The 26,332-nt window shown below is 39.3% G+C and overlaps 1 protein-coding gene and 1 pseudogene across 3 annotated transcripts; both read left to right on the top strand.

Moving 5' to 3' along the window:
• Positions 1-20: 20 nt before the first annotated feature.
• Positions 21-13,535, top strand: LOC107518344. 3 transcript variants are annotated; one of them, XM_036230473.1, is made up of 3 exons: positions 21-494; positions 1,720-1,778; positions 13,382-13,535. In XM_036230473.1, exons 1-2 carry the CDS (start codon positions 41-43, stop codon positions 1,776-1,778), a joined length of 513 nt encoding a protein of 170 aa, XP_036086366.1. In that variant the 5' UTR covers positions 21-40; the 3' UTR covers positions 13,382-13,535. The 3 variants fall into 3 exon arrangements, with proteins under 3 accessions (XP_036086366.1, XP_016015408.2, XP_036086367.1); XM_016159922.2 differs by lacking the exon at positions 13,382-13,535 and adding an exon at positions 7,800-8,645; XM_036230474.1 differs by lacking the exon at positions 13,382-13,535 and adding an exon at positions 2,367-3,512.
• On the top strand, positions 13,168-13,285 carry LOC118611040 (annotated as a pseudogene).
• Positions 13,536-26,332: the final 12,797 nt, after the last annotated feature.

Genomic DNA, 26,332 nt, shown 5'->3' with positions numbered 1-26,332 from the left:
TTACTCCTTGCGCACCTCGCCGCCTTGCTCCATTGCGAGCATGACTTCATTGGCGTTAGCACGGCCGTGCTGCTCGCGTTTAGCCGCCATATTTAAATTGGTGGGATTTGGCACCTCTGGAGTCATGGGGAGTCAGGTGTCTGTACAGATTTCTTCAATATTGAGCTCAAGGTTAAACAGCCTTAGGTTTGTCAGGGAAAGGCCCGGGGAAGCGGAGAGGGAGTGGCTGGTGGGGCGCGAGGGTGGGGTTTTGCCCAAATTAAAGATGGCCGCCGCCAGTGCTGCCCCACGCAATCTCACGTCAGGTTTTGCAGCGGCGGGAGCCGCCCCGTTGGCTTTAGCGCCTGCTTACGGAGTTGGCGTAAGGCAAAGAGGCGCCTCTTGGAAGAGGCCAGACTGGGAAGCTGCGCTCGGGGCGGGGGCCGCGTCTACGCCTCGACTGCTAGCTACTGACCTGGCGGGCATTGTGAGTGAAAGGGAAGAGACACTTCGAGGCAAGTGTCTATGTGCCCATGTGCCCATCCATCCCCGTTTCCCCACCCTCCTTGCCTCGGGGTGGAAAGCGAGGTTAGGCCCTGGTTGCCCCAACATTCTCCTAGCGCTGTCACTTTGCTGTCCTGGCACAGCCAAGAGATCCACTACTGCAGCTTCCACTGCGAACTCGGGTTGGCTCACCTTGTTGGTACCCTGTGGGGGTCCTCCTAGAGTAGTGTCCTGGAGTGCACACTGTAGTCGAGGAAATGAATGGGAGCACGTGAAACTATCGGGTAACAGTTAAAGAGTAATCAAGGGCTACAATCGTGGGGTCTTGTACTGTAGCAGTGAATGTTGCTCAGTCATTGGCGCCAACTCCAAATGCCTTCTGATGAAAGCAGCTTCACTTTGCTCAGAACAGCCCACGGTCTTTTGCACCTTTCTTGAAAACTAATGGCTGTCTTCATTTTATAATTCGTGCACATGTATTATCCTTCCTATTAATCTGCACGTTAAGGAATTTTATATATATACACACGTGTGTGTATACATATATGTATATATATGTATGTGCGTGCGTGCGTGTGTGTGTATATATATATGTATATGTGTGTGTGTGTGTGTATATATATATATATATATACATATATGCCGGATCATGGCCAGCACAAGAATGTTCACAGCAGCATTGCTTATATTAGTGAAACCATTTAAATGTCCGCTTACAGGAAAATGAATAAGTTACATTGTCGGACAAATTCACACACACAAAATGCTAAACAATGGATGTTAATGAGCTACAGCTACTAGCGTTAATTTTGATAGCGTCCCTTCACATAATATTTGAGAGGGAAAAAAAGGTTGCAGAAAGATGTGTATGGTATACCATAAATAAATTTTTTAAAATAAGAAACTGAGATCACACTGGAAATCATATAAGGAGATGATAGATACCAAATTTAGAATAGGGTGAATTCCAGACAGGAAGAGAAAGGAATGTAATAGGGAGGGTTCACTTGTATCTACAATGTTTTATTTTCTACAAAAAGTAACCTGCAGAATATGTGGCAAAACCTTAAAGGTGGAGGATACATGGGAGTTAAATTGTTATTATTTTTATATTACTTTGTATACTTGAAATGTTTCCAAGTAATTTTTTTTTAATGAAGGAAATTTATCTAAGGAAACAGCTTGTTTTGTGTCTTGATGTCTACTGTTTCCTAAGTCTCCATTTGCTCCATTTAGTGTCAAGAAAAAGTAAACTCATCAGAGAGGAATTCCAACAACTTCTTGCTTCCACATAGGTAAGCCTACTACCTGCACCCACACCTATCCTTTCAAACATCACAATGGATCAGGTACCCACCCCCTCCCCCATCAGAGACACAGACTTCTGCATGTTCTCTATATTTTATCTCCTTGTGCCTGTCCTCTGGGTTCTGTCTTCCCAGGAACTCCACTCGATGGATTATTTATTCAGTAAGCTTCTGGACTCTGTCCTTAGCACTGCACTGAAACTCCCAACAAGGTTACTAACAACCCTTTGTTCAATCCAGTGGACCCTTTTTCTTATTTTACTCAACCCCTCTACAGCATTTGACACTAGTGATCATGGCCTGCTCCATTTACATCCCTTGATTTGTGAAACTACACTTCCCTAGTTTTCCTCCTGGCTTCTTTATAGTATTTTTAATTTCCAGGACCTCCATCTTCCACCTGTCACTTAAATGTCCATGTATCTCAAAATTGTGTCCTAGTCAGTTTATTCCTATCTAACTTTTCATACTCTCCTTTGGTGATCTCATTCACTTCCATGGCTTCAGTGACCATATATATATGCTAATGACTCCAGAAATATACATTTCTGGTTCAGTTCTCTTTCCTTCCTACAGATCTGCATATCTGACTGCCTTCAAAATATATGTCCTGATGTTTCAAGGTATCTCAAAACAATGTATCCCAAATTAAGCTCATTTTCATTATACTTGCTTCTGTGTTCCCAATCTCTAAATGGAATCATCATCAACCCAATTGCCTAAGCACAAAATATGGATTTTTACACTCAGCCCCTCCTTTTCTCTCACCTCCTACGGCCACCAGAATGTCCTCTTAGTTTTTCCTTCTCATATGTCTCTAACCTATTCCTTTCTCTCTCATCTCCACCACTGCTATTCTGTCAAGGCCAGTATTACCTCCTGCCTCACCTCTCTGCCATCTCTGCCACAGCCTTTCTGCCTGGTGCCTCGTTCTACTCCAGCTCATTCTTCACATTGTACAGAATGACCGTCTAACCTTTAACGATGTTAGTTCCCTGTTAAAGTCTTCAAACTTTCCCTCAGGAAACTTACATGATACATTTCCTCATTTCTGGCCAATCTTCCATGCATTGCTCTCTAAATTCTAGCAAGCCTTGCTGCTCTTTCTGTCTGGGATCCTTCACCCTCCTTTTTACACTTGCGTTTCTTACCTAGCTTTCTCTTTTAAGTCTCAGCTTGGCCATCATTTCCTCTAATAGGAAGTCTCAAGATGGGTCAAGGTACCCTCTTATCCCCCCGTAATACCTTATACTCCTGTGGTGGTGCCAACAGCAGTCTTGTACGTACTTGTCTCTTTCATTCCAGTTTAATTTCCTTAGAGCTGCGACTCTTGTCTTGGTCACCTGTGTGTCCCCAGCACCTAGCACAGGGTATGGTATCCATTATTTCATTCAGCAAATATTTCTTGAGTTGTAACTGCATAATAAGCGCCAGCACAGTGGTCGATGTGTGGAACGAGGAACCTTTGTGGGAGTTCTCTGAGATGTGAGGGAACCCATGAAGTCAGAATTATTTTAATTCTAATACTGAGAGTTTTTTTTTTTAACCTTTTTCATTCTCATTCTCTCACGAGTTTTCTAGAGACTACATGAAGTATGATAATTGTAACATATTGACTGCAAAAAGATAAATAATTCAGCTTTCTCATATTAAGGCTGACATTAAATGGATTTGCAAAAAATGTAAAACAATGGCACTCTTCAAACTAATTTCTGTTTGTTTTTGGAAGATATGATTATTTTTCATAAAAATATTTATGTTAACATGTAATGGATTTATTGTTATTTTAATGAATAAATATTTTTAAATTTTCTTGGTTTTAATTTCTAGTAAGTATCAATAGATATATTCCATATAAACAAAAACTCTTTGAAGTCCTCAATAATTTGTACGAATGTAAAAGGGTTCTGAGCCCAAACACATGAGAACTGCTGTCCTAGCATATACCATATGTGCTAATGTTGATGTGTTAAATAATTAATGATGTCACTTTGCCAAAACCCTGGCACATGGCTGCTTAATATTTCTTAATTAGAGTTTCCCCCAAAATTCCCAGAATAACTATCCAAATGGGCAAAAAAATACCCACACTTAATATCTGAATATACATAAGTGAAAGTATTCTTCAGGTGAACATGCTTTGTAAAGTATGGCATGTTATACAAATAGTGTTGTTTTGGTAATCGTCTGTGATAAATGAGGATCAGCGTTCTAGCTTTGGTGGTGGAATCAGGATTACGTGCGATCTCATAGTATCTCATAGGAGATACGAATGTTTATAGCCACCCATTTCACATACCAATTTAGTGGAATAGGTATTACTCTTCTAAATGAGAAACCAGTGTTTGGAGAAGAGAAGTGATTTATTCAAGGTCTCAGAATCAGAATCAGTAAGAGCCTGAGACAAGTTTCAGAGACCTCATGCTTTTCCAATACATGAGACCTCAGGTAAAGAGATTTGTTTCTCTCTTGTCCTGAATCCTGTCTTCATTTGCTAGACATTTGCTGTGGTGAAAGGGTAAGATGGTTTCTACAGTTTTCAAGTACTTTTACACTTAGGGCAGGCAGAAGGACGTGTGGATAATATTAAGTCTATATGAAGGTTTTCTTTGAGGGCCAATTCAGAAACAACAGTGTAAGTGAGATGGCACTTATAGAACAAGTCTGTCCTGTTTTCTACAATGTCAAAACTTAGCAGACATGATCAGGTTGGGTAGTAGGGGTGGAGCCTGCGATTTCAGGAGTGTATTTTATGAAATGATTTAGTCCACAATATTTCCCTGTTAACAGTAATATTCGAATGCCCAAAAAGTTAAAAAGCAGTAGTAGAGGATTGAGAAATGATGCAGAAAATAAGGAGACATTAACTAAATAAAACTTTTTTCTTATGAAAATGAAAGATATATAACTTATTTAAAAACAAGCTAGTTTCATATGAGTGAATATGGGAGTATATTTTGTTCACATCAGATTTAGACTATGAAACCTCATAATTCAAGATATTCCTCAAGAGAAATATTCTGCCATCCATAGTATCTTATGTGTCATGAAATACAAATACAGGGAATCAAGGTAAGTATGGTTTAAACATTTTCATATTTAACTTTTAGATATTTGAAAACAAATAGCACATTCCAGTGTTGAATTCATAATTAAATAGGATAGTTATCAGAGGCAAGTTCTGTTGAGGTCAGAGAATCTAACTGAAATAATTGACAGTGTTAACGTTCTGCAAATGAAAGGGAATATTGACCTGCCCTTTTATAGATTAAGAATCTATACAGTACAGAAAGTCAAGTGACATTCGCAAGGTTAAACAACTAATGAACAAAAATTAGAAAAAAGAAGCCTCACTTCCTCTTCCTTTACATAGATCAAACTTCACCCCACAGAGGAAGAGAAGCCAAAATAGTAGCAATAACAAAAGAAAATGAGAGAACCACGCGACTCGAATGCCAGAGATTTAAACAGACAGCAAAATAGCCGTTTAAGTAACAGCTCTCATTCTTAAATTCTCTACCTTGGAAGGAGGGATTTTTCTTTTTCCCACCAGCCAAGGAGTGAGTTGGAGAGAAAGCAGAGCAAAAATAGGATGTCTGAATCCTGACTGCCCCAGGAGGCCAGAGTTATCTCAACTTATCACTGGAAGCTCAAGGAATTTTCGAATTCCAGGATTCTCATGGAAACTAAGTTCTAATGCGGATGAGAGCCCCACTCTGTCAGGACTCCGGCCCCTGGGAATGGGCTGGCAGCACAGTTGCCTCTGGGACTGAGGGAAGAGAGGAAGTCGTTTACCTTGAGGTTTCATCGCCAATCACCACTTGTTGTAGAGCTACCAAACTGATTACACAGTCAAAATACCACTGAGCACAATCCTGGCGAAAAATCCAAAGTACATAAAATCTATTATAAGTGGAAAGCCCGTTGTTGCCAACTCCCTTTGGCATTTTGTACCACTGAATCATAAACTGACTGAAATAGGAAATAGAGACACATGGTTCTATGGGAAACCAGCTGCCTTCAACAACCAGACTTAATATTGACTTTGGCAATGATTGAATGCCTCCTGCTATATAAGAGGCTACTGAAAGCGAGTTGGATTGAACTTAAGGAAGTTTAGATGACACGCTTTAGGTTAGTACAAGGCTATCATTTAGCACGCTATTGGAAGCTGCCCTCTCCAAATCACTCTTCCTAGCAGACCTCTGAGTGAGCATTTCCTGAGGGCCCACCTCAGAGGACCTCATATCCAGGAAGACAGGAAGTCCATCCAGCAAGGAAGCAATTCCTGTGCCAGACGAATGGGCTTGCTTTATGTGAAGCTATTGCTTGGATTATCATGGAGACTGACTGGGAGAGAACAAATGCTTAATAATAATTAAAAGAGTGCGCCATTATTCCCTTCCTTTGTGAGGCTCCTGACAACTTGCAGGCTCTGCAAGAGATACCGTATCTCTCTAATCATTTGACATTATTGGATCCTATTTTAGGGAGATACTTAAGCACCTAATTAAAAAAATAAAAGAACAAATAATGGTGTATGTTAATTGTGATCCATTTCATGGAAGGAATCGTGTATGAGATTTATTTATGGTTTTTGATACTTTTTCCCCTGGATTTGCTTTCAGAAATTTGGCAGTAAATGATAACAACTTGCCAATCAACCACCAGATAAACAGATTTTATGAAACCAAAATAATGGCCATCTTTATCCAAAGCAGTGGGAGTACAGCATTAAACACTAGCGTTGAACTACAGATATTTCCCCCTGGAGCTCTTATTCCAAAAGCTACACTCTTAAGAATCTACCATCTCAAGAGTTGGAAGAGACCTTATAACTCTAAATCAGCCAACTACCAATTAAAAATCTTCTTCAAATACTTTTTGTCATGTAATATATAAGGCCACAATACCAACTATTAAAACTATAAATGTTAAAATTTGATTTTAAATGAAGCAGATGTAGTGCAGATGATATTACTTTATAGCCCTATAGTTCACACATGGCATGAGTGTGAACGATTTATGACACATAAGTGAGCAAACTCTTCTAAAATCTTTACTTCTGATAAAAGTGTTCATTCAATTGGTTATTGTTTCAGAATATCTTTTTGGCGTGCCCTAAAGATTGGTAACATGTAGATGCTGTCAATGAGCACTAGACAAAATGTGTTTTCTTGTCAGATTTAGCTGTTTTGCAAATTTCTGAGCAAGTATGACGATGAATTACCTTTACTATGAGACTACAGGCCCTGAGGATAGATTATATCTTAGCTATCTTTCCATCTTGTTCTAGCATAATGCCCTGCGCATAGTAGGCACTCAGATATTGTTTTGGAAATAATTGCATATACTTTTAGTGTTTGTGGTTTAGAAAACTGAATGAAGTAGAAAAAGGAACACTGATAAAGGGCAAAAAAGAAAAAAAAAACATGAAACGTGAGTATTGCAAATAGGAAGAGATTGTTATATTATCTTCATATTTGCTACTTAATTTATCCCCAATATCCAGTACATACACAAATCCAAACACGTCAAGAAAAAAGTCAGGAAAAAAACCCTTTCCTACACAATTTCCCTCAGATTTCAAATGGCAGAGATTTCTTTGTATTTTTAGCATCACCATGAGGCTTCTGTGCTTATGTGAGGTGTGGGGGTTGTTAACATCACCTTGACAGTCAAATAAAAGGCTCAGCTGATACTGCCATTGGCAAGACTGGAGGAAGAACAGGTCTACCTACGCTTCGGTTTCAGCCCAGTTGCTTCCTCCCCTTCTCCCTCCCTCTTGATCAGTTCTAGATAAGAGGCAGGCCTGACTCGTAGCTTCCTGAGGTATACTAACCTGTGGGGAAAAGTAAGCAAAATCCTTCCTACATCTATGGTACTTAAGCAATCAGAATGAGCTCCGAAACGGAAAGAGAAGGAAGAGATTCCAAAAGTAAAACCCTCTTTTCTCTCGCTGACTGATACTCTCCCTCTTCTTTTCGTTTTGACACCAACATGCGGCAGTCTCCAGCAAAACAATCCTCTGCTTTACAAGTAAAAGGAATTGCTGAAGGAAGAAAGAAATATTAGGAGACCTCGAGACCGATTATTTTAGCTTCTGTGGCTGTGTAATTCTGGGTGAGTCAGTCTTCTTCATGAAATTGAAAGCATGTCAAATATGTGAAGGTTACTGAGGATGGCTGAGTAGCAGAATGTAGATCCTCAAGTCATTTCAAGTTTCCTTCCTACCTCTTTCTTACAGAAGCACACAGGTCGGATGTACTGAAGGCTGAGTGACAAGGGGTGGTCCGGGAGAGAGAATGTGTTAAAACACAGCCTCAGGGGGGAGGGACATTAAGTCTAGCTAGCTGCTAGGTTGATCTAGGGTAATTTAATTATCTTAATCTAAAGATTTATCTAATACATTTAAAATAATCTACAAAGGTAAGCTACTTACTCCCATCAATCAGTGGAAGAAATGTGAAACTGTGGGAAAGATTTTTTTTTTCTCATTATCTCAAAGTTCATACAATGAAAATAGAAGCTATTTCAATGGGACAATCCCTTAATAACTTCTTCTCATTATCTAAATGCCATGCCAGAATGAGATACATCAAAGAACAAATTATTCACAAACATCCAAATCGCCTTAAAATTCCCCAGTGTTCATAATAAACATCTCTTATTAAATAAACTGTGATGAGGAAGAAGGGTGAGGACAATGAAGACAGGGGCAGAGAACGTGAGCTCAAGGAAACAGGGAGCAAGGGGCTGGGGCAGCTTGCTCGCGCTGCGTGGACCTCGGCTCTGAACAGGAGGGCCACCAAGGCCGTGAGGGTAAGCCCTCTGCATTAGCCTGCTGGGGCAGCCGAAAGGAAACGCCGAAAGCCTGGGTGGCTTAAGCAACGGACAATTTCTCATGGTTCTGAAGCTAGAAGTTCAAGATCAAAGTGTCAGCAGGTTTAGTTCCTCCTGAATCTCTCTCCTTGCAGATAGATGGCTGCCTTCTCTCTGTGTCCTCGTGTGGCCTTTTTCTCCCTGCAGGAACATCCCTGAGGTCTCTTTGTCCACATTTCCTCTTCTCATAAGGTCACCAGTCAGATTGTATTAGGGCCCACCCTCATGGCCTCATTTAAATTAAGCACCTCCCGCCCCCGCCTCCCCCCTCCCCCCCCCCCCCGCCCCCACACCGCTTTAAAAGCCCTATCTTTAAATGCAGTCCCATTCTGAGGTACTAGGGGTTAGGGCTTCAACATGAATTTTGAGGTAACACAATTCAGCCTATAACACTCTCCCTGTAAGTTAGCAGTGTCTAATTGTTATATGTACCCTTTGACTTGTCTAGTCTTCTTCTAAAAATGTATCCTAGAAAAATAACTAGCATATGTGCCAAGACAATATTTACATGAGGGTGTTCATTACAGCACTGGTTGAAAAAGCGAAAAACAGTAAATAACCTAGTTGTCCGGTAATAGATTTGTAGCATAAATTACAGTCTGATCACGTGAATAGAATAGTAGGCCTGGAAGGATGTCCAAGATGCTGTGTCAAAATCTTAAGCTACAAAGTACTGAGTACGGCACAAACTCGTGTTTGGAAATTATGTTTGTATAGGCCTAGCAAAAGGCCTGGAACGATATATATCGAACTCTTAACAGTGGTTACGTCTAAGGTATAGGCTTTGTAGCAGGGCCTTTCCCTTTTTATTTGTATACTTATGGAATTTGAAATTTTGCAACAGATGTGTTTGTTTTAAAGATTCAAAAGAAAACCATTATTTTTTAAATTATTCCCAGAGGAACATGGGGTAGACAGGTTTAAAGCCTATAAAGCTTAACAAACACTGTAATAAATAATAAAAACTACCTTTATTGAACATCTACGACTTAGTCATTCAACAAATGTTTTGAGCCCCTGTGTCTCAAGAGGCATCGTTAGGCACTTCACATATTTACACCCAATCCTCACAAAAACTTCTCAAGGCAAGTTTTACTCTTTTTATTTTATCATGCCAGAAAACAAGGCTCAGAGAAGTAAAGTAATTTGTAAAAGTTGCACAGTTAACAAGCAGCAAAGCCACATCTTTGGTCGACTGTATTATGCTGCCTCGTTAAATTACTTTCTTCCATTATGTATATAGGATACAGAAAATTGTCATCCAGCTTGACATTATCTTAGAGTCACATTTATAGGTCTCTCAGCAAGTAAACTATCACCTCCAAATCTAAGTCTAAATCTACCTACCTACCTACCTACCTACCTACTGTCTACTACCTACTTACCTATACATATTTCATAGCCACTAATCAGAAGTCTTTGCCAGAACAGCTTTGAACTGTGATAAGTGGAGGGTACTTCCATGATCTCGAGCTCTCACTGAACAATGGTTGGGGGCGGGAGAGCCTCTCTTGCTGACTGGGTTTGTGGTAGGGTAGGGCAGTGCTGTGTTTGGAATGCTAATGCAGCAGTGTCTGGGTCTATAACTTCAGTCATCGAAAGAAAGCAGCTTTCGTGGACTGTGCCCTCTGATGACTGTCTCTGTGAAAAGCACATGTGTGTGTGTGTGTTTCCTGTGCAAACGAGGACTCGGTATGGATAGGCTGGCACAGTGCCGTGAAAGGACTTCCGGGGAATCCCGGCAGCAGGACTCTTGCTCATCCATCTCCTGAAAGCTTACCATTTCTCTTTAGATAGCAGCAGGATCATTTGAATGTGCTACGTCTTATCTGCAAGTGTGACTTTGGAGAATTAGGCATATCTTCCAAATCCTCCCCAGCTCCTGCCTCTCTCAGTGTCGTTCCTCTAAGTGCCTGCTCTTTGTGGTCAAAAGCTGCACGTCCCCAAAGCACAGTGCTTTTGTCTGTCGTGGGACATGTATTACTTGGTGTGAATGGAGGTGAAGAGCGTGACAGTTGTAACCTCCTCAGGGACTGGGGAAGAAACAGGTAAAACTGAGAGGCTGGAGAAACGAAGACACACTTGCTAACTTTACTATGTTGCCTGAGGCGTGATGCGGGGAATGAGAACCCTGTCAGTCAGGAGTCGCTGTTTTTTTCCTTAACCCACCAGTTAATGGAGTGTGGAAATAGTCAGCCGCCCGGTGCCTAGTGTGAGCAGAGCCTCTTATACTCACATAAATGGTCTTCCCAGCTGCTACCTCTGGGCGAGCCTGACAGGCCTTTGCCCTGGTCCCTGTAGGTAGCGTGGGGGGCTGGGGGCAGAAAGAGTGCAGGCTTTGAAGTGGGAATAGAGTTAGCTTTAAACACAGCTCATCCGTTTACTGGCCGTCTGACCGTGGGCAAATCACCCTATCTCCCAGGGCTGTCGTGAGGATGAAATGAGATTATGTAAGAAAAGAGCTTGACACAGTGCCTGCTACACAAAAGGGGCCCGATATAGTACAATCGATCCTTTCTCAGTCCTTGCTGAGAACTCCACCAGGACCGAAGCCCAGCCTTGAACCTGAGCCCAGTCAGCAGCTCTGAGTTCTGAACACTTGCCCAAATCTTGCTGAATTCTTTCTCTTGGGCCCAGTTTTCATATTCTTTCCGCCACCAGGATGCAGCTTCAAACACGTATCCTGCCTGCCTTCCACCCACCAACTACTCCATGGATGACTGTGCCGGCTTCAGTCACGCTGGAGTGTGCTCTGGTCCCACTTAGGCTTAGCGATTAAACCAATCGTTCTCAGTCCTTCCTGGGACCACCCAGACCTAAATGGCCCTGTGTGCAGAGCCTGACCACCTGTACTTCTCGAAGCTCCCCTTTCCTCTCTGCAAGGGCCAGCTCAGTCGACTCTACCACTCTCGCTTCCAGACAGAAGTTCCCAGCATACTCTGTGCCAGAGCATCTACTTTGCAGAGAGCGGGTGCTTAATAAATGTTTATTGACCAAACGCAGGCTTTCTGTTGTTTCTTTTTTCTTACAAAACTATTTAGTCGCAGAATTTAAAAAATACCATTAAAATAATGGCACACGCTAGTTGTTCAATTAATGTTGGTTCACGAATGATTAAAAACAGTTTTGCTTTGGGATGGATTTTGGGGGAGGGGGCAGCTATTTGTTTGGGAGGATGCTTGGGGGTCCAGAAGTTCCACAGAAGTAAATGAAATGACAGTGCTTGAAAGAGTTTTATGAAGCATAAGGAATATGTAGGATAATGATGACATCATGCCATCCAAATACTAGCGTCAGTAAATTCTAGTTTGTTTTAGAGGAAAAGGAACCAGGGTTAGCGACTCCTTAAAGGTTCCTGTGAATGTCACTAGGAAAAAGAAAAGCAAGAAAATGTTATCATTACCCCCCAGCTATACAAACACAAGAAATAAACAGCTCTCTCTCTTTTTTCTTTTTCTTTTTATTATGGAAAATTTCAAACATATACACAGTAGAGAGAAGAGTATAATAAATCCTCACATCTATCACAAAACTTCAACAATAATCAACATTTTGTCTATATTGGACCAACTTATGTGATGCAAAATGGGGCTTCTGAGTTCACTTCAAAAACTGTTTGAAAATAATGTGTAAATAAATGCTTTAGGACTAGGTCCACATTCTTTGGGAAGATTTAGAGATAACATGTACTCCCAGAACCCATTTACATATATTTTCAACATCTGACCAACAATCCCTCTTTGAGTTGGACGATGACCACATCCCAAACACTGTACAATCTCCTGATGAGTGTGTATAATAGAGTCACTGTACTTGTCTCTAGAAAAACAAATTATTTATTTTTAGAACTTTAGAAAATTGTCACTGTGTCTCCATCTGGGGTACAAAGGACCAGTGAGTCCAGTTTGCTCTGGTCCCTGCATTCAGTGGCTCCAGATGTGCCACCAGCCCCCCCCCCCAGCTAGTGTTGTGACAACCCAGAGGGACACTCAGTGAGACGGGCTGCACATCCGGGTTCATCGTCTGTAGAGTCTGTGAGTGTGAAAATTTACACTCGAAAGCAAAACATTAGGGAGCGAGTCGTAGTTTTATGTTGAATATGAGCCATTTCTGGGGAACCACTCTTATTTACTTGGTTCGACCATTTCTTGAAGCATGAGGTGATGTTCCTGGGTATAGCTTTCCTACAAATTTTTTTTTTCTTCCAAGTAACAAGTTTGTATTTTTTACTTTTAGCCCAAGGTCATCAGGTGCTAAGAGCAGAAAATGCTAATGGACCCTCTGACAGTGGGAAGTGAAGTATTAGTATGTATTAAACTGTTATTTGAGAGGAATCCACCACATCGTGCTTCTTGAACACAGTTTCACATTAAGCACATGGCTCAATATGTCTGTTGAATGAATGAAGTTGAGTGTCTTCCTTTAAAGTATTTTTTTTTAGCTATTCATATGTTTTAATACCACAGTAATGTAAATTTTGTCACATAAAATCTCAGTCTACGGCCATGCCACCCTGAACATGCCGGATCCCATCTGATCTCGGAAGCTAAGCAGAGTTGGGCCTGGTTAGTACTTGGATGGGAGACCACCTAGGAAGACAGGTGCTGTAGGCGTACAACAACAACAACAACAAAAACCAGCTATAACCAGTGTATTCTTTGGAATTCAAAATCCGTATTAATAATCTTTTTTACTCCCTGGCCAACCAGGTGCTTACCTGCGCTCGGGGGCTCCATCTCATTCTGCCGCAGGTCCAGCTAGCCGCGGGCACAGGTAAGCCTTCACGCCAGCCACAATGTCTTCACAGCTGAGACTCTCAAACCTGAAGTTTCCTCTGACTACTACCTTTCTGTTTTCCCTTTCTTTTCCCTCCAGTTAGCGGAATAATAGCAAATCAACCTTGCTATTCATATAAGTGATTTTGTATTTTAAAAAAACTCTCATTTAATTCTCTTCCCCACATCCACTCCCAGATACCTTAAATATCGACTTTTCTGAACATTACTGCTGGAGTCATCTTCCATAGGTTCAGATCCGGGCATGTTCCTTCGAGCTCACTTTCCTTTTCTGTCTCTTGCCTTCTATAGTCAAAACCCTCCATGATTTGATCCAAATCCATCATTCTAGCCTTATCTCCCACTCAATCAACTCTGGTAGCCTGGTCTGTGACAAGCCCTACCAAACAGTCCCTGTTCTCAGTTGCCTTTCCTTAAACTATTGCCTCTGTCAGGTGCTCTTGCTTCCAGATCAGCTTTTGCAAGTTTAACTAGTCTTTAAAGGCTGATTCAAATCATTTGCCTTCAAAATGTTCTTTTCCCATCACCAAAGTTTGAACAAGAGCCTCCGCACATTATTGAATACTTGGTTGATGTCTGGAACACGGAGTTGACCACAATCTGTCTTGGCATCCAATTGTTTCTCTTCTCCATCAGACTATACACTAAGAAGACAGAGACAGTCTAAATCATTTTTGTATCCAACCCAATGAATGTGAAATTCCCATCGCAGGTGCTTTATTGTTTATTGAATTGTCGAATTCTATATCAAGATTTGCTTTGATCTAATTGATAGCGTTAAGAATAAAATTTAGCTTATTTTGAGGAGCAAGATCTTTATGTTGTTTTTCTTAATAATCTGCTCTTTATTGCAATAGAAAATGTCCATTCATAATAGAACTTCTACAGTAGGAATTGTTCAGTGGATAAAAATTCATGGTATTTATCAAACTAGTCATCAGCTAATGTAACAAGTAATGACATGGTAAGAGGAAGGCACAGTACAGGTGAAAGAATCTATGTAAATATCACAGGAGTTTCTGATTACAGTTAAAAGAGAGAAACTATATAAAGTGCTTCCTCATCATCTGGTACAGACTAAGCACTCGGTAAATGTTACCTAATATTATACGGCAAGCAAAGTGGCTGGAAAACACTTTCTTTCTCCTATGTATCCTACTTAGTTTTGCGTGACAGCTGATGTTAACTTGGAACCGTGTTCAGTTTTAAGTCAGTCAGACGTGTCTTTTTGTGATATTTTTAAGCACAAGTAACAAAGACTGAGACATGTGAGGAGATAGTGTGATGTAATTGGCCACGTGCACTATTGACGAGGACTTGGCTTCCCTCCGTACCGCTCGATATTCAGTGAAATAAATAATGGCGATAATTGTCACATTCCTAACGGAGACATCTGCTGAACCAGGCAACTCAGGCAAAGCTGTTTGCTACTGACAGCTTGTTTCTAATGTGAATATTGCCATTAAGAAAAAATAGGATTTCTGTATTTATCGTGTTACCTAATATGTTGTTTTGGCAATGCTTCATCTGGGGACCAAAAGACCTAGGCCTGATAATTAAATTCAACATGTAAACTCCTATATTTGCTTAAAGGACTGTAAGAAGATCTCTACCTGTAAATGCAGTATATATACACAATGAAAATAAAAAACCCAACAGTTAAGAATGGTACTTACCGAAGAGTAAAAGTCACCTCCATGGTCCCCACCACCATTCCTCCTCTCCAGAGATTATCTTTTGAATCACACACTGTGTAAAAATCACACACACACACACACACACACACACACACACACACACACACAAATGATAAAAATCAACCAATTCCGTTTATATATGGCCTCGAATTTCAGAAAATCCCAATGTTGCAGGATGCCCACGACGAATCACTACATCTTTTGATTTTTCTCTATTTGTCAATATCATCATTTAAAAAGTCTCTATTTCAAAGTGCTATTCCAAAGGACCCAGAAAAGTGAAAGCTCTCTATTCCTTCCTTTGATGATCGCTAAGTAGCTGAAGCAGTTTCACCCTTAGACCATATGAGAAAGGTCCTTCCCCCTGGGCTTGAAACTTTTGAGGGTCCTACTCCCGCCTGCCCTTGGCCCTGCTCATGGATGAGGCGTCTGTGTGGCGGAGAAGACAGGCCCACTCAGAGCTCTTGTGCCCTCTACCACATTTGGGGGAACCTGGTTAGAGAAAGTCTCAGCTTACAAGGTCTCTGTAACTCTCAAGGCTCCTTCCCCATCTCTTTCTTCCTTCCTACTATTTAATGGTCTGGAACTCTAAAGAGTCTGAGAAATCTAAATTCAAATCTAATCTTTTAGGTCATTATGAAGATGTTAAGGTCGAAGGATTTAAGTATTTAACAATTTGTTAGCTTGATTTACAACTTTAAAATATTTAGATATATGGCATATTGGCTTCATTACGTACTTTTGACTTGGGCTGCCTCAAATGTTAAGAGGTTGACCTGATTTGAAGATGTCATCGTGAAGTTCATATACTTAAATGCCTTTCCATCTGAATTGTGTTTCTGATAGTTCCTTGAAACAAAGGCAAAATGAATCTGACTCTTTAAATCACTAGTTATATATATATATATATATATATATATATATATATATATATACACACACACACACACATATATATGTATATATATATGTATGTATGTTCTGGTTTCAAATTATTCTGTCCCTCTTATATGTTTATATGTATATACCTACTGTTGATATAGTCAGCGAAGGTATATCCTACTAGAGGTAGAACAAAACTTGGCTTTGTTAATCTCTTTTGGAAATGCTAAGCTTTCATAGCTTGTTCTTCATTTCAAACAGTTTTTTATGGATCTGTCATTCTGCTCTCACCTCTTTTTCCTGTTGATAAATTATCTCTCTTTCAATAAATAGTAAGAACTCTTCAAAACAAAATTTTATTTAGGCATACTTTCACTTTACAGAAAAAGGGACAAGGGTAGCATGATCTTTTAGGCAAAGTCTAGGAGTTTTGGTCCATACAAGTTTGGCAGGCTTAAATCAGTTCCGTTTTCATTTTGTACTTATTTTTTAAACAAATTTATAGAGATGATGCAGGAGGTAGAAAGAGTCATGGTTTGGGGAAGGGGGTTGTTTTTCAACAATAATTACATTTTACCCAGGGTTCCATCTCGTTCCTTATTCATAGAGGGTCCTCCAGGCAGGAGTTAACAAAATTAAATAGGCATTCATTTACACGGCTGATATGTGTGTTTTGCGTGTGTGTGTTTTGCGTGTGTGTGTGTGTTTGCGTGTGTGTGGGTGTGTATTTTTTCTTTCCGCCATGTTCTTCATCACTCGTTTTTCCCACGCTCCCCTGACGGATGACCGCTGTTAACTAGGTACTTGTGTGTGCAAGCGGGTTTCTTTAGACAGATACCAGTTCTTATATGACTGCTTTTTTCACTTAATAGCATTGCAGATCTTTTTCTTATCAGTTCAGAGAAAGCTCCTTATTCTTTCTTGAACATTGCATAGAATCATTCCATTATATAGCTGTCCTATAATTTAATTTATAATTTTTATTTCTTAAGAACAATTTTATATTTACAAAAAAATTGTGAATATAGTATAGAGAATGCCTATATATCTGTTTTACTTTAGCATTTACTTTAGCATTTTACATTTTACTTTAGCATGGTACACTTGTTAAAATTATTGAACCTATATGAATACGTCATTATTAGCTAAAGTCTATACTTTGTCCAGATTTCTTTGGTTTTACTGTTTTCTTACATAGGAGATCACATTATATTTAGTCATCATATCTCTTTAGGCTCCTTTTGGCGGTGACAGTATCTTAGACTTTCCTTGGTTTTACTTATTTTCACAGTTTGGAGGAGTACTGGTCAAGTATTTTGCAAAATGTCCCTCAATCGAGATTTATTTAATTTATTTTTGTACAAATATATTTGTTCTAAAAAAGTTTTTTGATGAATGCTTGATTTCTTTCCTAATTGCTTGCTGTTATAAATAGTGGTTCAGTGAGTAACAGCGTAGCACACACGTTGCCTCTTCAATGTTACTTTCAGCCACTTCACATGTTACCTGTATAAAAGATAAATTCCCAGAAGTAGCATCAATAGGTTAAAGAGTAAATGCATTTTTAAACTTTGACGTGATTGCCAAATTTCCTTCCATAAAAACTCTATCAGTTTATACTATATGTCCGAGAGTGCCCATTTCCTGACAGCTTCGCCAACAGAGTATGTTGCCGCACTTTTGGGTTTTTACCTGTCTGATAGAGAAAATTGGTATCTCAATGTGGTTTTAATAACATTTGCTATGAGTGAGGATGAGGTATTTATATGTACTATTGCTTATTATAAATGTTTTCTTCCATTGTATTTCCTAAGTATTTTTCATGTATATAAAACTATTGATGTCTGTATAATAATTTCATAAAGTAGAGATCTTTTCAGCTCAGTGTCTCGGGGATGCTTGCCATGTACCTCCATGTTCGATCTTGTACTCATATACTGAATCCTGTCCTCGAATGCAATAGTAGGTAACAGGATATTTCTAACTACACATAATTACGTATTCCTGAGAAACTGCTGTTAACCATCTCGAGAGATGTCCGAGGAATGTTACATTTCTGGCTTCTAGTAAGAACGTTGTTCTGTTGTGTGTCTTCTTTGCCATCCTGCTGTCAGCCAGGAGCTGTATCAGTCCATCATTCTTTGTGTGGAGAGCAGAGATCATCACCCAGGTAGAGAAAAGTGACCTTAGCACTACCCCCCCCCCCTTTATCAGCAAGCCACAAAAATGTGGCATTAATGTTTACAAAGAAGGCATCCATCCAGGTTTTAGCCTTGATTATGAAAAAGAAGAGTGATATATTATAATTACTCTTGAAAGCAAGTTAATTCTGAGAAATTTTGAAGGGAGGGACGGCTATCTTCTTTTTCTTCTTCATGGAGAGCCCTCATGTGTGTTTGAGAAGATCTAATGAACGATCTCAAGAATAAGCTTTTCAAACACAGGTGATGACAAAATCATGGCTTAAAGAAGGGGAAAAAAAACCCACACAATTCTTTCTTTTCCTCTAACTTCTGTAATTACCTTAATTTAACAATTTATTATGGGCCTAACATCTGGTAAGATGCTGATATGAGTGCTGGAGGTATAAACGAACTATGACATACTCCACTCCCTGATCTCCCACATAATTATAATTTAAGCAAAGGAGAGAGGCCTAGAAAAAATAATTATGAATTGATGTTTTAAGTGCTATTGAAAAGGTATGTACAAGGGAGTGTTACAGAGTCTGCCAATAATTCTGTAGGGGATTAGGGATAGGGATGAGAGGTAAGCAAGAGGAGGGAGGAGATTACAGGGAAGAGATGACATGTAAGGAGTGAGGAAGATTGACGGAGACTAAGCTGTTGACTCTTACATGATCCCTGATTCAGTTGATCCCTTTAGAATAAGGTCATATTCCCCCCCAAGAATGGCACCTTATGTTAGTCATTTGTGTGATGATTTGAGATGGCATACTGATCCAACTCAAAATGAAATTGATTTACTTGGAAAATTATTCTCTGTCACTTTGGTTGACTCTTTTTGATTAAATCAAGGAGAATCTGTCTGTAATCGATATCCTTTTTTACATCTCTAACATTTTCATTACTTTTAAAATATAAAGATATTGAGACTCAGAGCATTCAGGAACAACTGTGTGTAATAATACTGTGTTATTTTATTTTTATTTATTATTTTTAAAATTAATTTTTTATGACGACATTGTTTAACAAAATCCAATGCTGTATTATTTTAATTGTATTTATTTTGAAGAGTATTTTCTATTTCCTGCAAATGATACTAGCCTTCCATTTACAACTGCAATGTAAAATTTTGAATTCATTCCTTCATTCATTCAATAAACATTTATTTTATTGAGTACTTTCTCGGTGCCAGGCACTATTCAAAGAACTTGCGGTAGGTTAGTGGATATGACAAAAGATCCCTTTGTCTTATCTACTTTGGTCGAGGACTTTATAACAGCTTATTCTTAGTTTAATTTTAAAACAAATGGAGTCAATTGTAAAGAAACTAGTAAGTCAATAATAATAGAGGTGATAGTGGTATTGGGTACCAGAGGGAGTTATATGAAGTTAAGATAGACGCTGCATCAAACTGCCTGGGGGCAAATCCTGGTTCAGTCACCTGTTACTTCTGCGACCTTGAGTTAGTTACTTCATTGTGCTTGAATTTCCTTCCTTCCCTTCTAAAATAGTATGAGAAATCAGTAAATGTTGACTAGATAGGCAAAAGTCCTGAAATTGATATTCAAATGTCTGAGTTAGCAGAAATGTTAGAATAGACCATTTAAACAATTGTTTAAAACAATGCGGGATCAGGGCTTTTTGGCTTTCTGTTTGTTTGTTTTAAACTTTTTATTGTGAAATAATTTTAGAATCATAGAAAATCACAAAAATAGAACAGGGAGTGCTCGACCCAGCTTCCCCTAACATTAACATCTCGTGCGACCATATGTCAGGACCAAAACTGAGGCGCTAACGCCAGTGTGACAAAGACTTCGCTGGGATGGCCCCGCCTCCCCGGTCTCCTCCTCCGTGATCCCGAGCCCGGCATCTCGCGTCGCATGTAGTTGTCAGGTCCTCTTCGTCTCTGACAGCGTGGACTGTGCCTTCGGTCTCTCCGTGTGTCTCACGACTTTGACACTTTTAAAGAGGACGAGCCAGGTTTTTGTAGAATTTGCTTCAGTTTTGCTATGCCCACTGTTTTCTCACGTTTAAATTCAGTTTGTGCATTTTGATCAGACTACTTGGAAGTGGCGTGTCCTTCTCAGGACATCATAATCCAGGAGTGCACAGTATTGATATCTCGTTACTAGTGATATTAACTCCCATCACTTGGCTAAGGTGCTATTTCCAGGTTTCTCCACTATAAAGTTACTATTTTTACCTTTATAATTAATAAATATTTGGGGAAGACACTGAGATTATGACAATATCCTGTTCCTATTCCACTGATTTTAGCATCCATTGATAGATTTTGCCTACAACAAACATTACTGTGGTTCATTTTTGGTTTTTTACTTCTTCATTTGTTTCACGTTTATGAATTAGACTTTTTATGTAAGAACCGTCTCTTCTCCCCCATTTATTTTTAAATTCAATTACATAGTTGTTGATATCAGTATGATTCATTGATGTTTATTTTATTCAATGTGTTATAAACCCATTGTTAGTTGTTATTTATTTCTTAGTATCGGTATTTGTTTCTTCCTCAAATTATTCTACCTTTGGCCATTGGGAGCTCTTTCTGGGTAGCCTTTATGTCTTTTTGACACGCCGCAATTGTTTTTCAAGCACTTTTTTGCTATCACGAGCTGTTCCAGACTCACTTTATCCTTATATTTTCCCTGCCCCTGTCTAGGAGTTAACCACTTCATTGTAGAAAGACTTAAATAAAATAAAATAAAATTTTACAGTATAAATAATAAACATAGAAAAATTTTAAGAAACACAAAATTTTAATTTAAAAATAAAACTTTAAATGAATTTAAAATAAGACAAGGTCGAATGTAGATGAAGGCAGTATGATTTTTTTTTCTTGGAATTTGGCTGCTACAGGAATTATAGTTTTCCTCTCAGTGCTAGGTTGATAGTATGTATTGATCAGGTGATTATGACATTGAAACATGGAGCGATGGAGGGGTGTTAAATCTGAAGAGAGTAACAATACAATACAGCATAAAGATTAAGAGCATACATTCTAGAATCGGATTAGATACATTCAATTTCTAGCTCAGACTTACTAGCTGTATGACATTAGGCAAGTTACTTTTCTGTGTCACACTTTCTTCGTGTGTAAAAACTTATTTAGATGAGTTCTTGGCACCTAATAAGGAAAAATAGCACCACCAATTTAGTGGTCTTTAAATTTTACAAAGAACTTTCAATTATATTGGGTCACTTTTATCACCAATAGCACATTGCTTATTACTGTTTCAAATTTTTCATCGTCCCTAACGTGGACCATAAAATTACATGGTGCGATACTGTCGCGTATCCATTGTTGAGAGCCATATTGCTCTAACTTATACTTTGCCTAAAATACGAATCTGGGAACACATAAACCATCGGTTCCTTCCTTGAAAATAAAGGGACTCTCAAGGGCATTTGGTCACATTTCTATTTGTCATTGGTAGAATTATGAATAATTATTGATACTGTAGAGTGTTCTTAAAAAATATGATCCGCAGTGAATTCGACTTTAAGCTTTTGTAGAGACGGAGATTCTTTTGTCAAGGGGTACCCCTCGATTAGCACTGATTTCCCTGGGGAGCAGTTGCCCTGGGATAGCACAGGCTTGAGATGCATAGCTCACTTAATTCACCTTCCTCCGGAAGTTACTTCCAATTAAAATTTTTCTAACAAAAATACTTCTTTCTTGTTTGTATCTATGCTGCACATTTCCTCACTTTATCATTCAGTTCAATAGCAATTCCAAAAACAATCTTCAAAGACCAATAGTTTGATCTTTGGGTTAAAGATAAACATATAGGCTTTTCTTCTTTCTGACTAGGCCAAGCTCTCCAGCCAAGAAGTGGAGCATATGTCTTACATTAGAGAATCTTATCAGGCTCAGAAGATGTACTCCCATTTCCTGTTCATACCACGCTTACGTGCTGTGGAGCTAAATTATAATCATAGCTGCTATGCTATTTTTAAAATGCAGCTACAGTTTGAGTTCCTGGCTCCCTTTTAAAACCATGACCATGCTGCCACTTGCTCCTCACAGGCGCTATTTTCCAGTGTTTTTGAGCCGAAATAAGAAACATTGTTATGCGAACATCCAATAAACCTTGCTACCTTGCTGGGAAGTTCATTTGGTAAAGGAGATGGATAAGACGTTTCTCTGAAAACGAAATAAAGTGCTTCCTTGTCTACGTTTCATTCATTTGCTTAACCGAGAGATGGGGGTGGGATGGGGCATGGGAAGTTAATCTGACAAGCTAATGAAAAAGAAAAAAGACAACTTTGTTTTAAATGAAGCAACGACCTTGATATATCCTTTAAACCAAGTAAAGCTAAGATTTGACGTCTATCAGATACCTATTTAATTTGGAAGAAAAGTAGCTGCAAAGTCGAGTTTGCCTATCTATTGTTGGTAGGAGTGTGTGTTGGCTGGTTTTTGTTTGCTTGCTTGAAGTATGTGTCTCGCTGCTTATAACTATTAAATTAGCTAGATAATTCTGTGCTGTGTAGGTTCAACCATAACCTATTATTAGTTTCCATATGTAAGAATTTGGGGATAAATCATGTCCAAAGGGTCTTCCTCCTGGCTTCATAATTCAGTTTAGAGATAGAGTGCTCAAAGGGGAGGGAAAGGAGATTGAATTCAGACATAGAAAAGAGACTCACATTTCAGTTATTAATATTTCCATTTGACAGAAATTTTTATCACTTAGAATATAAATGGACACAGATAAAAGGGTAGGTCAGCAAGCCACAGAATAAATCTCTTTCAACTCTTTGCCTGGAGAAGAGTTACTGAAGTTCTTCATATGTTACAACTCTGAAGTTCCTCTTTAGAGCACTAATTTTGGCATCAAAAGTTGGATCATTCGGGTTCAAACATCTGTTATTTCTGGATGGCTTTAAAATTCCATTGCAAGCTCAAAAATGCTTGAATCGCAAAGCATGTCCTCATGAGAAGTGTCTACTTGGTGTGTGTTTGCCCTTCTCTCTCACGAATCTTCCACGAACACTTCATCCCGGCCTACAATATCTGCTCTGTTTCTCTACATGGAGTGGTAACATCGAGTGTCTCTTTCACTCAGATCCTCGTTTCAGAGATTCAGTTTTGGGCATGGAATGCGTCTCCTTGCTAAGTTTATTCTTTATGCGTTATGGAATGCACTGGAATGTATGTAAATACTTTTCAAAGTCAAGACTCGCTGTTTTCCTCCGCTAGCACTTGCCATTACCTGACTGCTCCATACCAATTTTTCTTAGAACTTTGCAAGTTCTGGCAAGATTTTTTGGAGAAAGATAAACGCAGTCAAATAACCCTTAAGGGGCAAAGGTAGGGCAAACAAATTTCTTTTCCTGAGAAATAGTTGCACTATAACTTTTCCCCCGATTCCATGCAGCACCTCAACTAAGAGGTATGATTGCAAGCAGATTTATTAGCAGAATAAATGTCCTCATATTGAAAAACCAGCGTCTATGATGAGCACATATCAAAGAGAGTCAAGTTCTTACCACTGTCACACCAAGCTACTGAACTCTGTAGCTCCGCATTTTTCCAAACTTTTGAATGCTTTTTAAAGGCGAAACGGATAGACATTTAGGAAATGTAGAATTTTGGTGGGGGCCACACCATTGCCAATTTGACTAGGTTCTGAAGTCATTTAAAAACGGTTGAGGTTTAGACGAACTTTCCAAAGCGAGTCTTGGCTTCGATTTGCCACGTGTGGCCATGTATCTAAAGAAAACAACTTGGGAGATTTTTTTTTTTCTTTTGTATACACACTTTGTGTTTTCTCTCTCGACCCCATAACGGTCATAAATTAATACAGCATGTACTGTCCTAAGAATGGCAGTTTATGAAGTAAATGATTTATAGCAAAACTGAATAGACCAACGGAGGGTCTCGGCCTTTGGCCCTCCAGTGTCAGTGGTGAATTTTTGAATTCTCAGTTCCTGGGCTATTCTGATGGCAGCAACTGTCCCTCCAGTACCAGGGCGTGACTGCCACTGGGTCATTAATCTTCCGTTGGCCCTTCTGACTCCTTTATCTCCAGATGCACATAATGAGTTTTAAACCCACCCGGCCACTGACTTCCTGGACTTTTACCCTCTCAGGCTTAGCTCTGCTTTTCCACAGAAGTAATTGTGATGTTTGGACGGCTGCCCGCCTCAGAGTATGTGCTGTGGTTTCTGCTTTTCTCCTGGTTCTTTTTAAAAGCATCACGCATAAATTAAAGGTTTACTCTTTTTAAGAAATTATTATTACCCCTTATCTGTTGGACCGAGAGGGTAATACTAGGTTGCATTCTGCCTTTTTAAATTATATTTATGAACTTTTAAAAAATCTTTGCTACTGAATTCCAAGGTCCTTGTTGGACTGTTTTTATTTGTGTCTTTCACAGGGATGGCCAAGTGCTTGTCACTGAGAGCAGAAGGGTGACATGAGGCCCACCATATTGGAGAGCTGGCTCTTCTGTGAACTAGTATGTGACAACTGGGTTATTGTTTAACCCCTATAAGCCTTAGTTAAAGAAGATAATGTGTGTAAACCACTCAGCATGTGTTCTGAGCAGTCGTTACTCAAAAGGTCAGCGGTCAGGGGTATGTACCTACGTGTTGACCCGAAGGAGGAAGAGCAACTGCTCCTTGGGTGATCTTTGGATCCTCATTTTCTGGCGCATGAAGAGTTTTCTACAGAAGAACCCAAGGGAATCTCTCATGTAAATTATTTATACTGATAGCGCATGTTTATATGCACTAGTCAACAAAATCTAAGCAGTAGCCATTTCTAAACACTGCCTCTGAAATTACTAATTGCTGTTTCAAAATCCAAGTGACCAAATGCATGGACAGCCCTAGCCTGGGCAGAGTCTGTGAGTCTGAGATGTGCTCAGTAGCTGCGTGGTGACCTTAGGCAGTGGTCTGGAGGCCGGACTATCAGACACCTTGCCTGGCCTTTGACTCTGAACCTGGCAAGTCTCTCTGGCAATGAAAGTTTTCTAAATTATGAACCCTTGGAGAATATGAAGAAAGCTATGCATAGATAAGCTGTGCGGTAGGAGGTGGGTGACGGAGAGAGAGGAAAGAAACAGAGAGATCAGAAATTGAGAGACAAGAGGAGGAAAAGGAAGAGAGATGAGTCAAGGAGCCAGAATTGGAGCAAACACCTGGGAGAGGCAATCAAACACCTGGGGCCGGCTTCCAACAGACTTGGTCTCAAGTCCTCATTATCAAGCCGTGTGATTCCAGGCAAGTTACTTAACTTTTTAAAGCCTCAGTTTCCTTATCTATATTAAGGAACAAAAAAGAACATTTATCTCAAAGCGTTTTGTGAGGATCAAATGAAATCATGCATTTAAAAGCATGCAGCCCAGTGAACACATTGTGTTATAACTTTCCTACTTCATAACATATCGAAGACCCTTCTTCATATATGGTATTAATGTTTATTTATTTACTTAGGTATTGGTTTTTATTAGAAAAAGGCATCACTAGAACCAAATGCATATAGTTTTGTCAATCTATATAGACAATAGATTCCTATTGCTGTATTTTGCAGGAACTTTGCAGATAAGGGATGCTAGGCACCTTTTCTCTTTTCTTAAGGGCTGATTGTACCACCTTAAGAAATATTGACTTAATAGTTCAAATACCAATGAGGCATTCATTCATTCATTTTTTTCTTAATTTTTTTTTATTTTTCAGTTATCGTTGACATTCAATATTATATTAGTTTCAAGTGTACAGAATAGTGGTTAGACATTTATATAACTTACAAAGTGACACCGCTATAAATCTAGTACCCATGCACTATATACGTAGTTATTACAATATGATTGACTATATTCCCTATGCTGGACTTTTGTTCTTCTGACGATTTTGTAACCGCCAATTTGCACTTCTTAATCCCTTTGCCTTTTTCACACACACTCCCAACCCCCCACCCATTTGGCCACCATCAATTTGTTCTCTGTATCCATACACTTGTCCCTGTCTTATTTGTTCGGTTATTTGTGTGTGTGTGTGTGTGTGTGTGTGTGTGTGTGTGTGTGTGTGTGTGTGTGTTTTAGATTCCACATATAAGTGAAATCATCCTGTAT

Source organism: Rousettus aegyptiacus, unplaced genomic scaffold (genome assembly GCF_014176215.1).
Source record: "Rousettus aegyptiacus isolate mRouAeg1 unplaced genomic scaffold, mRouAeg1.p scaffold_m13_p_13, whole genome shotgun sequence".
Lineage (NCBI taxonomy): Eukaryota > Metazoa > Chordata > Mammalia > Chiroptera > Pteropodidae > Rousettus > Rousettus aegyptiacus.
This window is presented reverse-complemented; position numbering and strand designations above follow the sequence as displayed.

Bases quoted from the DNA above. Each gene is read 5' to 3' on its own strand.
- LOC107518344 (XM_036230473.1), top strand. From the start codon at position 41: ATGACTTCATTGGCGTTAGCACGGCCGTGCTGCTCGCGTTTAGCCGCC. The intron at 495-1,719 runs GCAAGTGTCTAT...TGCTCCATTTAG, and splicing joins AAGGGAAGAGACACTTCGAG to TGTCAAGAAAAAGTAAACTC.